The sequence below is a fragment of the Ictidomys tridecemlineatus genome, chromosome 6, assembly GCF_052094955.1.
Source record: "Ictidomys tridecemlineatus isolate mIctTri1 chromosome 6, mIctTri1.hap1, whole genome shotgun sequence".
Classification (NCBI taxonomy): domain Eukaryota; kingdom Metazoa; phylum Chordata; class Mammalia; order Rodentia; family Sciuridae; genus Ictidomys; species Ictidomys tridecemlineatus.
The window spans coordinates 38,439,488-38,451,626 of record NC_135482.1 but is presented as its reverse complement, the minus strand read 5'-3'; the positions used below and the strand labels follow the sequence as shown (position 1 = coordinate 38,451,626).

Genomic DNA, 12,139 nt, shown 5'->3' with positions numbered 1-12,139 from the left:
TAGCATGACGGATATCTACTTCCTTTTATTTATGTGTGTGTGTGTGTGTGTGTGTGTGTGTGTGTGTGTGTGTGTGAGAAAAGCTGCTCATGCATGTGTTCATTGTAACTACTTAAACTATGTGGATAACTATGAACTGTTTCCATACTTTACAAACTAGGCCTTTTGGATGATATGAGGCTCAGTAGTAACTTGTGAATGATATTTAGCTATGAAGATGCCAGGTGATTCTTCAGCTTCATGATTAAACTTTCAGGGTCAACTTTGCCACTTATCCAAACAACTAAAATGTGAACATTTTGTTATTTCTAAATTCAGAGTTCTGCCAAAATATATTTACATCCTATAGTCCTTTCTTCAAAAATACCTATGTATAAACCATGGAGCACACCACATTTTACGTCAATGTGTATTTTTACAAAGGACTTCACACAGGACTCCTTATATGCAAAAGAATTAAACCTGGCCAGTGATCTCTTTGTTTCTGATGCATGCAACTGATGCTAAATACAGACTTATTTTGATTCTTCCTGCAGCCCCTCCTGTTACAAGATGTTTTATGAGATTGTCTGGGTTGCTTTAGTGAACCAGCTTTAGAAGAAGAAAGCATAGAGAGACAGCACAGGCAAATGTAGCTCAATTTTTCATGTCAGTTTGGCTTTAAAGGAGTAATGTTTCCACAGTTGTCTGAATGGTGATTTCCGAATCTGAATGCACCAGGTACTCAGACACCCAAGATTTACTTCTTCACTATTGTGTGGTTTCTGTGATGAACTGTTTCCTATAAAAGAGCTCTCTGTACCGTACAAAGGCAAGAGGGAGTCTTAAACCTTGGGAATCTTTTTTTTTTCTTTCTTGTTTTTTTAAATCCTCTGGAACTGTTCATCAGGTAATATTCATCGTTGGCTTTTAAAATAGTAGCATTTATCTTGTTCTGAGTACCACTTGTGTAAGTATTTTCAATAATATGAACAGAGTGCAATTCCCCTTGGCAGCATTTGTTGGTTGCTCCATTAAATTACAGCCTGCTGTGGGTGGGTGTATGTGAGAAACTCGCCTTTTTGTGCATAAATAACTTGGATCATTACCATCAGAGGGCAACTTCTCAATAGAAGTCTGAATGTCATGGTTTTTGACAAAGCATCTGCTTATTGTATTTATGTGGTTATTCTCCTTATCCCCCCTCCCCAACTGGTGCCAATATTCAAAAATTGAAGTATAAAGTACAGGGGAGAGTTCATTCAAATAACTTTGACATGAATAATCATATTTTTAAATAATTAAGCATTCCAGTTAAATCCCTTTATTTTGGTAAATATATCGAAGGTTACAACACAGGAATTTCAGATTTTTTTGACTAAGTTCTGCTTATGACTCAAAATGGCGTCTTCTAACTTAGTTTGTAGTCAGGACTCCTTGAGTTCAACTTTGTTCTCTTGAGTATTTGAATAAATTAGACAGACTAGGATCTATACTATAACCACATAGGAGAATATTTAAAGTGATAATCATTTTTCTGTTTTCCCCAGAAACATCAGGATAATGAAACTAAATTTAAAATTTTCATCCAAATCATTGTTGGGGTCATATATAAAACTTGGGTTATATTTCAAAATTTTTAAGTCAGGCAACTGTGCTCTAAATAATAACATTTGTAATATAATAGTGTACAGGTTATAATTCTCTGAATCAGGTTCATTCCTATATAATTTGTTTTCTATTAAAAGATGGCAGTGATGGCAATGTTAATTATAATGTATATAATTAAAGCCTAAAAAGGGCAGAATTACACAAATTAAATGGTCTGTTTGCCACTAACTGATAATGAAAAAGTACCAAATTGAGCCTATTATTCTATGCTCTACTCATGGAAAATCCCTTATAAGCAATGAGAAAGCATTTTGCACCAATGTAAAAAAAACTCAAGTGGATTTCATTCTAGAAGATGGGTGGAAATCCCTACCATGGTGTCTGACACATCAGAGGTGTCCTTCAGGAATAATAGTTGACTTTGAGATTATGCAAATGGGAAGAGATTCAACATTTTTGTGACTAAATAAATCTTCCATGCAAGTGTTTTTGCTTTTATGTATTTAGTAAACATCTAATTTTATGTGTGCCTTCATAATCAGCCTTTTCCAGTCCCTGCTCCCAAGATCTCCTAGACATACATCATTTGAATACAAATTTATACGACAGTTTAGACTGTGCAATCAATCCTAAGGGAATTGGTAAATGCACTTACCAATGTTTTTAGTGACCCACTTACTTTTGTGGGTCACTAAAAACATTTACAATAATATATTTTGCTTTGGTTATTATCTTCCATGACATAAATAAGACAATGATAATGGTTCTCACAGTAATTGTTGGGAGGACAAGGTCCGAATGTCTGATTGTCATGAGTGGTGCAATGTCATAAATGGAGGTCATGATGGAAAACATCAAAGGAGAGAGGGAGGCTCTGGTACTGAACACAAGGGACACCAAATAGCCAAGCAGTGAATTCAACTGGAGATATGCAAGGTGCTAACTATAAAAAAGACATTTAAATAGAAATAAAGAAGATGTAAAAAAAATGTATTTAGTGAAAAAACTATAATGTTCTAAAAATGAACATTAAAAAGATAATGAAAAAATTTAAATGTCAACTTTAATATTATTCAAGCATTTGAGATGCAGCCTGATTATCTCTTAGATGTTCTCCCAGAGGGAAGGGAACCAGGGATGGGTGGCATGTGATGGTGTTACCTAGCACTTGTCATGTGACATATTTCTCCTCCCTCCAATACAAGTCCTTTCAATAGTGTTAGACTTTAATGACTTTGCATTTCTTGCCTTCACCTAAAAATCAAAGATTTTATATGGATTTACTTCTCCAGTTTCCCTCCCTCTTCACTATTTTTGATCCAGTTTGAATAAATCACTTTGTAACACCTGCCTTTCCTTTGTCTATAATATTTTTTTCCTCCTCTTTATAAATTTCCTTATAAAACCTTCATTTTTTTTCCTTCAAAGTTCTACCAGATTATTTGAAAGTGAAAGACTTATTGATAACTATTTCTCAAATATAATACATCATGTTAAGATGATAAGCAGAAGAGTTTCCAGGGAGGATATAGAATCTCTAGGGTTTTCAGAGTTCTCAGTTCTAAAATAAATGTTAATCTATGGGATTAGAGGCTTCATGCTTGAGTTAATGTAGGAAAGTTTATGACATGTGTGAGAGGTCCTGAAATGTATTTTTTTATGTCTTAAAAATATGTTTACTTGATTTTTTTTAAAAGAAAAGATATTAGTGGTTTCACAGGGCTTGGAGTGGGTGATAACCAAAGACTAGTTATTGAAATCATGAAAATATCCCAAAATTAACTATAGTAATAGCTCTATATATTTAAATATATAATAAAAACAATCAAATCGTATGTCTTAAGTGTGCAAAATGTATGTGTATTTTATCTCTATAAGATTGTTAAAAATTAATAAGAAAACACTTTCTCATTAAATTAAGAAAAAAAGAAAAATATCTTTACTTGAAGTTATTTAGTACTTCCAAAGTGTGAAATAATGCTATTATAAAGCATGTTTCAATTGTTCAAATAATTTGTAAAATAAAAGGAACAGATTGATAGACTGGCAGCAGAATGGTGACTGTTTTTGGCAAACGTCCAGGATGAGGAATAATGAGCAAAGTAGTGATGTTTGGCTGAAAAAGATAATAAAGGAATTAGCAGGTTTTTTTCCAGATTTTAGTGGCTGCAATGTAAAGATAATATATTTTTTCTATTTGGTTTCAAAGCCCCTGGGCCTATTGGATGGAAGTTAAAGGAAGACAAATTATTGCTTGTCCCCCTTTAACGTTTTCACAGTGAGACTGGCCTACTACTGGAACGAGAGGTGGACACCTTTCTGATGATGAAAGTTTTTAGACAGATAAAAACTATCTGAGCTACCCGTGAGACATGAATGAGTTCTGTGGCTGACAGGTCAAATGGGACCATCTCTGAAATCCTCACTGAATCTGTGATTATGAATGTTCAATAGACACATTTGCTATATGTTTTTAAAAACGTGGCCTGAATGTTAAGGAAGTGTGTTAGCAGATCCAATAGCTGATTAGATGGTGAAGGTGTATTACAGATGAGCATAGTGACTTCTCTGTGATAGTTTTCATAGTATAATGTAATGCATGTTACTTTCCTATCCCTCCCCCTTTTCCTTCTTTTTTTCTTCTATCTTATTTCTATTTCATTCCTTGACTAACATATCCTGGCTTCCTCTTTCTTGTTCTCCTCTCCTTTCTTCCTCTTCCTTCTTCTTGATAATGTGTTTCAATTCTTCCTTCCTTCTTTCCTTTCTCTTTCCTTCTCTTCATTTCTTCTTTCTTTCCTTCTTGCTTATATTTTTTAAGTTCCCATCCCTCTCCACCCCAATGGAACAAAAGAAACACTGTGTTTTCTCTTCTTTTCATGTTATTCCTTTTATCTAGACCCACCAGCCTCAAATGGAGACTTTACTGGAAAGTATTTCATAGCCATAAACAAAATGGCTTAATGGCAAAATGACATGTGTGGTTGTGTACAGGCCAGCCTTGACCACACCCACAGAGCGATTTGTCTCATACCCATTAGACAGACATTTGGGGTTCAAGGACTTTACTTGAATTCTAGTGTCACCAGTGTGGATGTTTTGATAAACTATAGAAAGTGGAGAATTAAAAATAGAGACATTCAATATTATGAATCTTGGTCCATGGGTCTAATAAAATTAAAAACTCATGAAAGCTATTTAGTTTCTATGAGAAAAGGCCTCTTGTGTATTCTAAAATCTAAATGTGTACTCGCTACATGAGCAAGTTTACCCTACCCATTCTAAGTATAGGTCATTATTGAGACAATTAATATACAAATAATTCTTTGTATCATTCAATTTTAGATTAAGCCACATACAATGTATTAGCCACATCCCCACATCCCCCTCCCTATTTTGTATTTTATATAGAGACATGGTCTCACTGAGTTGCTTAGTACCTTGCTTTTGCTGAGGTTGACTTTGAACTCACAACCCTCTGCCTCTACCTGATGAGCCATAGAGACATACAGTGTATTTCTGAGTGGCTATTTTTGCAATGATTAGGGTCATAGAACTACAAGTGTTATTGTAATGTTTTTTTCCACTTAAATGTTACTACTTGTGAGATTACATTTGTTTCTGATCACATTTTATTTGTGGAAAGAAGAATTCTAATTTTCAAATGATAAAGAGTTATTTGGAATTTCCTAACTATCTTTTGACTTTTAAGAAGAGGGCTTATATTGCCTGTCTATGTATACAAATTATCCTAAGAACAGTAAATTGCATGAATTTATTATCATGCTTCTCTTCCAGGTGAAGACCCTGAAACAAGAAGAATGAGAACAGTTAAAAACATTGCAGATTTGAGGCAGAATTTAGAAGAAACTATGTCTAGTCTTCGTGGGACCCAAATAAGCCACAGGTTTTTCTCAATTCTGTGAATCTTTGGGCCAATAAAGAAAAAGAACAATTACAGTCAAGCACTTCATTTCTCTAATAATGATACAGAAGAAGTTTCACTTATCGTTTAGTATTTTCTCATTTGAATTTTACATGATAATCAATTAGTAATAATCCTTGAACTGAAAATTCTCAGCATATACCCAGAGACTTTTCCCCTTATCCATCTCTTCTGTATAATTTGCTGTTCAAACTGAATTAGCAGCTGCAACTACCCCATCACAACTAAGATTTTCATGCCTGTCCCAGAGAAGAGTGGCAGAAACTTCAGTGGATATGTGCCTAGGGAGGAGTGATAGAAATCATTCAAGCATGATTGCAATTAATTTTCAAGATAGGTCTCAGAAGGTTACAGTGGGTTCAGCTTAGAATTTGTTGGGAAAGTGAAACAAATTGGTTTTTATCCAAAATGTAATGATGACCTTTCCTTTAAAAGAACAAACAAACAAACAAAAACTAACTGCAAATGAATTTCCCTTCCCGCATTTTGACATATGCAAAAGTGATTAGAATCATAAATGAGTAATTTAGCTTTCATGAAAGTACTATGCTGCTAAAAAATGAGACTCTGGTCTTTTCTTGTCTTTGTGCATTTTTGGCCTGTGGCCCTAGTGAACCAGAGGTGGGTTATCTCTCCCTTTTTATTTGACAGCACCCTGGAGACAACATTTGACAGCACTGTGACAACAGAAGTGAATGGAAGGACCATACCTAACCTGACAAGTCGACCCACTCCCATGACCTGGAGGCTGGGCCAAGCATGTCCCCGCCTGCAGGCGGGTGATGCTCCTTCCATGGGTGCTGGCTACCCGCGTAGCGGTACCAGTCGGTTCATCCACACTGACCCCTCCAGGTTCATGTACACAACGCCTCTCCGCAGAGCTGCCGTCTCACGGCTGGGAAACATGTCACAGATTGACATGAGCGAGAAAGCAAGCAGTGACCTGGACATGTCTTCTGAAGTGGATGTTGGTGGATATATGAGCGATGGTGATATTCTTGGGAAAAGTCTCAGAACTGATGACATCAACAGTGGGTAAGTGGTCCTGATCTCAGCAGCGCTATGTGAGGAGGGGAGGTGGCCTCTTGGAATACATTCCTGTGAAAACATGGGAGTTTCACTCACCTGATCCTTAGAAAAGCAAACAATCCAAGGTATACAGTACCATACATGGAAAGTAAAATATCTGAGTTTTCTGTAGATTCTTTTCATTTAAGCCAGTAAATTTTCCTTTGATTAGTTTTCAGAAACCCATGTGGCCTGTATTTTTCAGAGTGGTTTTCACATGCTCTCAGTAACAGATTTTGTAGTGAAGGACGTGGGAAGAAGACAGGAGGAGCTTTGCTGAACTGCTTGACTTTCTTTTTTGGCTCAGGTTGCCTCTAACAGCTTTGAAGAGAAAAAAAAATTCCTAGCATTTTTTGATTATATGCTTCCAATTAAATGAGGGAAAAATAATTTTAGAGTAGAAAGTTTTGATCAATATATTCTCCTTCAATGGTATCAAACTTTTAAAAAAAAATCTTAGTCTTTGTTTTCCTTCTGTCTTCTATTATATTCTCCCCTGTATTTTGGCAGCTTGGAATCCTTGGTTTAATCAGAGAATGAACCCTAATGCAGGCATAGGATATTCTTTTAAACTGTCTTCTACTAATAATTGCCATTTTGAGCACTTCCTGTTATCTACCATATTTTGTTAAAGTGCTTAAATTTATTATTTCATTTAATCTCCCCTCCAGCAACAACCTTTGGGGAGGAGATTTTTAGACATTTTTGCATATAATGAAACTGAGCCCAATTGGCCCAAATGGTATACATAGGAAAAGCCAGACTTGCTTTAGAATCCAGGTAGTATGACTTCAAAACTGAGGCTCTGTAATTTCTGGAAAAGTCTGCCAATGAATTTTACCTGTAATTTTCATGTGAGTCTGAGATTTGACCTACTCTTAATCTTTATTCATTTTAGAGGCCCATTGTAAGAAATCATTCTTCCATATGGGTAACCCTCCCTGATTTTATTGATAAAAAGCTTATGTTTGAATGATGACAAGAACTAAAAAAAAAAAAAAAGAAAGAAAGAAAAAAGAGCTTTGGATCACATGTATTGCTCTGCTATGATATTCTGGTATCCACCCTATTGGAGTTTCAAACAATTTTAGAATAAGGGAGATGAATGACGAGGAGGGTAGATTGTAGTTTGGTTGTCATTGGAATCAGAGTGAAAACCAAATTCCTTTCTATCATTGGACCCCTTGGGAACTTGGAACTTGTGTTACTCCAGTTCTTTTATTTATTTATTTTTGTTAGCTGAAATAAGGATAAAATTATATAGTTTTTCAGAATAAAGGAAATAATCAACAAAATTTCATTTATCCCAAAGTTTGCACAGTGTTAAGTATTTGATAGATTTATCCTCCTTCTTATCATTACATTTCTTATAGTTGATATAATAGAAACTGTGCTTGTTTTTAGTTAGCATATTTATACATATGTAATGTATCCTACAAGGGAATACCCAGTCCAGGGAACATCATGGCAACATAGAAATATCCAAGACATAATCTTTCCCTCATATTTCCCTTTTTTCTTCTCCATTATTTCTGTTCTCCTTCCTATCTTCTCTTTTCTTTTTCTATTTCTTTAAATGTGAATATATATGTATCTTCATGTTTTACATTCACTCTTCAAATCCATTTAATGAATATTTAATTTTATATACAAATATATATTCTATGTATGCACATATATTTATATATGTGCATAAATATATATATATACAAGCAATTTCCTTATTCCTGGTAGTTTTGTCTTATTATATGAGACATTCAAGTACTGAATTAGTGAGCACTGAACCATTGCTCCTAGGGGAAGAATAGGTTTAGGTTCCTGCAAACTTCTGGTTACATTTTCATTAAATAATCAGTATATAACCATGTTTTATGAGTGTTTCTGCTTAAACACACTTTATTGAATACATACCCTTGATTCAGTAACATGGAAATCACAAATAACAATGCCACACCTCATGTCTAATTGAAGCTTCTCTAATACATTTTCTCTATGAGATACCTCTTAGCTTTCTCGAACTCAGGAGCACAGATGGCACCTCTGCACCACACCTAGAGGGTGTTTTAAGTCTTAAGATTTCAAATAGAAAGGACCAAAATGTGAAAAGGTGGCACTAGACCATGAATAGGACATTTTGGGTGGTATGAGAGCTGAAACAAGTAGACCGAGTGTTCCCTTGTTTGGCCTCACCTGAAAACCCCTGAGACTTGAATTTTTCACTTTTCTGCACATTTCCACAAATGACTATGAAAGTACAGCAAGTATTGATTTTGAGTCTACAAATAAAATTTAGAAAAGTAGGTACATTCACAAATGCAGGGTTTGTGAATGATGAGGATTGAGTGCATTTATGCACATAGCGTATCATGGGAACAGCTTAAATCAGAAATCAGAGGAGCATCCACAATACAACATGTGGATAATTTTGAGGGATAGATACAAACTGAGCTAAATTCAGAATCAGAAGAAAGTGCTAAACTCTGGTATGAAATAGAAAGGAGTTTAGTTCTGTTTCCTGATTTAAATAACTGTAGATGAGGAAAATTTATGCTAAAAGAGAAAATTTGTAAGAAAAGTTTAAATACAGAAGGTGTAAGCCATTCAGTAAACTTGACAAAAAGATAATTTTTAGAACCAGTGGGAGAGTTGGGTCAGATGATATTCAGTCTTCTTTCTCCTAACTGAAAGGCATGGAAGATGAATATTTAAGGACAAATTCCAAGAGCTGGGGACTGTCAAAACAGGCTTCAACATCATCAACCTAGAAAGTTTGAACTGTGTACTATCAACAATGGGAACTGCAACTTCATAGAGATTATGAAATAGTCACGGAACAGGACATGAAGAAGGTGATAGTTTTTGAAAGACCTGTTTGGTGGAAAATGGATACAAATGAGAAACTCTGGAACTAGATTCAGGAACTATGTTAAGAGTTTAGATTCAAGGTTAAAAGGCATTTGTGAGGGTGAAGGGAGAAAAATAATTGATGAGGGAGGCACTTGAAAGAAAAAATTTTGCAGGGATGATGATGGACTACACATGAGGATATATGGGAGGGAAAGAAATCAGTCAAGATACCTACATTGTAAACACAGGAGATAATAAAGGATACCGTTGAAGAAAATAGGATGAGTGAGGGAGCTGATTTTTTGTTGAGGGTGTAGATGCGTTGGAAAGAGTGGGATATAGTTTGTGAAAAAAGCAAAAGTAGTGTCTAGGAGAGAGAGATATCTCAGTAGAAGATAGTGGACATTGTGGAGGCATGAGGCCTCCTGGGGAAAGAATGTACAAAGGGAAATCATAAATTAATAAACATATACACACATTTGTGTGTGTGTGTGTGTGTGTGTGTATATATATATATATATACACATATATACATATATATGTATAAATTCAATTTTTATATATATTCATACATGTATACATACACATACACACATGCACATACACATACATAACACATATACATAGACATATTTGTATATATAAATTCAATTATATATATTATAGAAGAATATATTTATATATTTATATATATTCATATATATATGTATGTGTGTGTATATGTATATTACAAAAATATTTGTTGAGTTCATTCTATGTGTTAAGCAACAGTCTGGGCACTGAGCATGTAATAGTGAACAACAGATACACAGTACCTACCCACACAAAGTTCACATCTTAACATTTTTTGTACTTGTGTAAGTGCTTATTTATTTAATAAGTAAATATCTGTGTTTTTGTGTGCATAAATATTCTGATTTTAAGGAACTATTTTAAACAACTGAGTTCTCATTAGTAACATATATTACAGGCATACCTTCCTCAGGAACATTTGGTCTTTTCCCGAATACTACCTGTATTCGGTAATACTAATTTTGGTAACACAGCAATCTAAAAAATTCAGTAACATAGCACAAATAAGCTCATTCTCCTTCGCATAAAACCCTCCCTGGTGTTGTTGACCTTCAGTGAGGGCAGGTACACCACATAATCATTCAGAGAGTAAGATGGTAATTCTACTATTATCAAGTCACCTTGGACATTGATATTCAGTAGGCAAATGACAAAAGAGATGAAGCACCATGGTCTAAGAATATTTTGTTTGCACCAGGCCTGGACATTTTGCAGATGAATTCCACCCACATTTTCTCTCCAGAAAACCACATGGCCACATCTAACTATAAGAGAGTCAAGAAAATATGGTTCAGCTGTGTGCACAGGAGGAGGAAGCTGGTTTGATGAGACACGGCCAGACTGATGAATTGGCTATTCAGAAAAAGAAAGTGTTTTAGATCCTTTGTCTTCTCTTACTTGTTTCATGGCTCCTTTGATGTCTGCTTCATACTTCTATATGCTTTCATTTTTGTTCCTTGAATCTTTCAAAGAATGCCTTGGACAGTCTCACAAAGGAGTCTCTTTAAATGGGCATTGGTGGCCCACATGTCCTATGTCACAAATACCCCAAATCCTGTTTGAAAGCTTCCTCAGGAGATATTTACCTGCATGGGCTTATATATTTTTTTCTTTTCCATGTGAGAGGGCAGGAGAATGAAATTTAAAGCTCAAGTCAGTGCTGTTTCCTGTGTGGGGAAGACTAGACATGGTTGACAGGGGATGGGGATGGTCTCAGCTCAAGGGTGTTTGAAAGATACTGACTGAAGGACAGCCAGGGGTGTGGCATGTTGCTCACCAGTGTATGTAATGTGCCCTTCTTGGCACCTGCAGGAAGGCGCCCAGTACCTCAGCTTAGAATTTAAATGTCAGGAGATGAAAGAGATGGAGCTATCCTAGAAAGCGTTTAAATTGATGATATTTTCTTTAAGTCATAAGGGGCTCAGAAATACCTGTGTAACAACTCATAAAAATATTAAATCAAAAAGTTCACTTTCTCTTGACAGTTTTTTAAAGTATGTTTTACTGTGTAGAGGAACAAAAGTCTTAATAGATACAGTAAAAAATGAAGAGGTTTGATTTAGGATTTTTTTTCCCCTCATGTAACCCTAAGAATGCATGAAGTCAGTGCAAATGGGAATGAAGTTTCTTTTTTTTTCCATATGCTCTAGGTAGAAATAAAAAAAAATTACTTGATTGGTATTCTGAGAATTCAAAATTTCTTGAAGCATGCAAAGACTTATCTCTTCTCTTTTTGAAATTACTTTACACACTTGGGGATGTGAATCTCTCAGTAATTAGGAATTAGTCAGAGTAAGGCCTCTTATTTATAATGAGTGTGAAAAAGTCTCCATTTATAAAGAGAAAAGGAACACTGGAAAATTAGGAGAAAAGTGAAGACTTTAATTGGGTGGAAATTGAAGTTACCTTTAGGCATCCCGGTTTTAAATAGTATAAGCAATGCATGTAACCTTAAATTAAAATTCTCCTCAAACCACATGACTCAAATACAAAATAATTTAAGAATTCTGAGGCATGGAATTTAAGAAGGCTTTACTTTTGCCTCCTCAGTTCTCCTTTAGTAAACTTTGAATGATGACAGTATGCATAACAGTGAGAAGATCAGGGTGTCTGAGC

At 35.1% G+C, this 12,139-nt stretch overlaps 1 protein-coding gene across 8 annotated transcripts in view; it reads left to right on the top strand.

The window, feature by feature from the left end:
- Nav3 (neuron navigator 3) overlaps positions 1-12,139 on the top strand; it is a 781,792-nt gene that overhangs the window by 630,355 nt on the left and 139,298 nt on the right. For all 8 annotated transcript variants that reach the window (XM_040280283.2, XM_040280282.2, XM_040280278.2 and 5 more), the window contains 2 exons: positions 5,389-5,497; positions 6,188-6,571. In XM_040280283.2, coding sequence (XP_040136217.2) covers positions 5,389-5,497; positions 6,188-6,571 — 493 coding nt within the window. The remainder of the gene's footprint in view (positions 1-5,388; positions 5,498-6,187; positions 6,572-12,139) is intronic.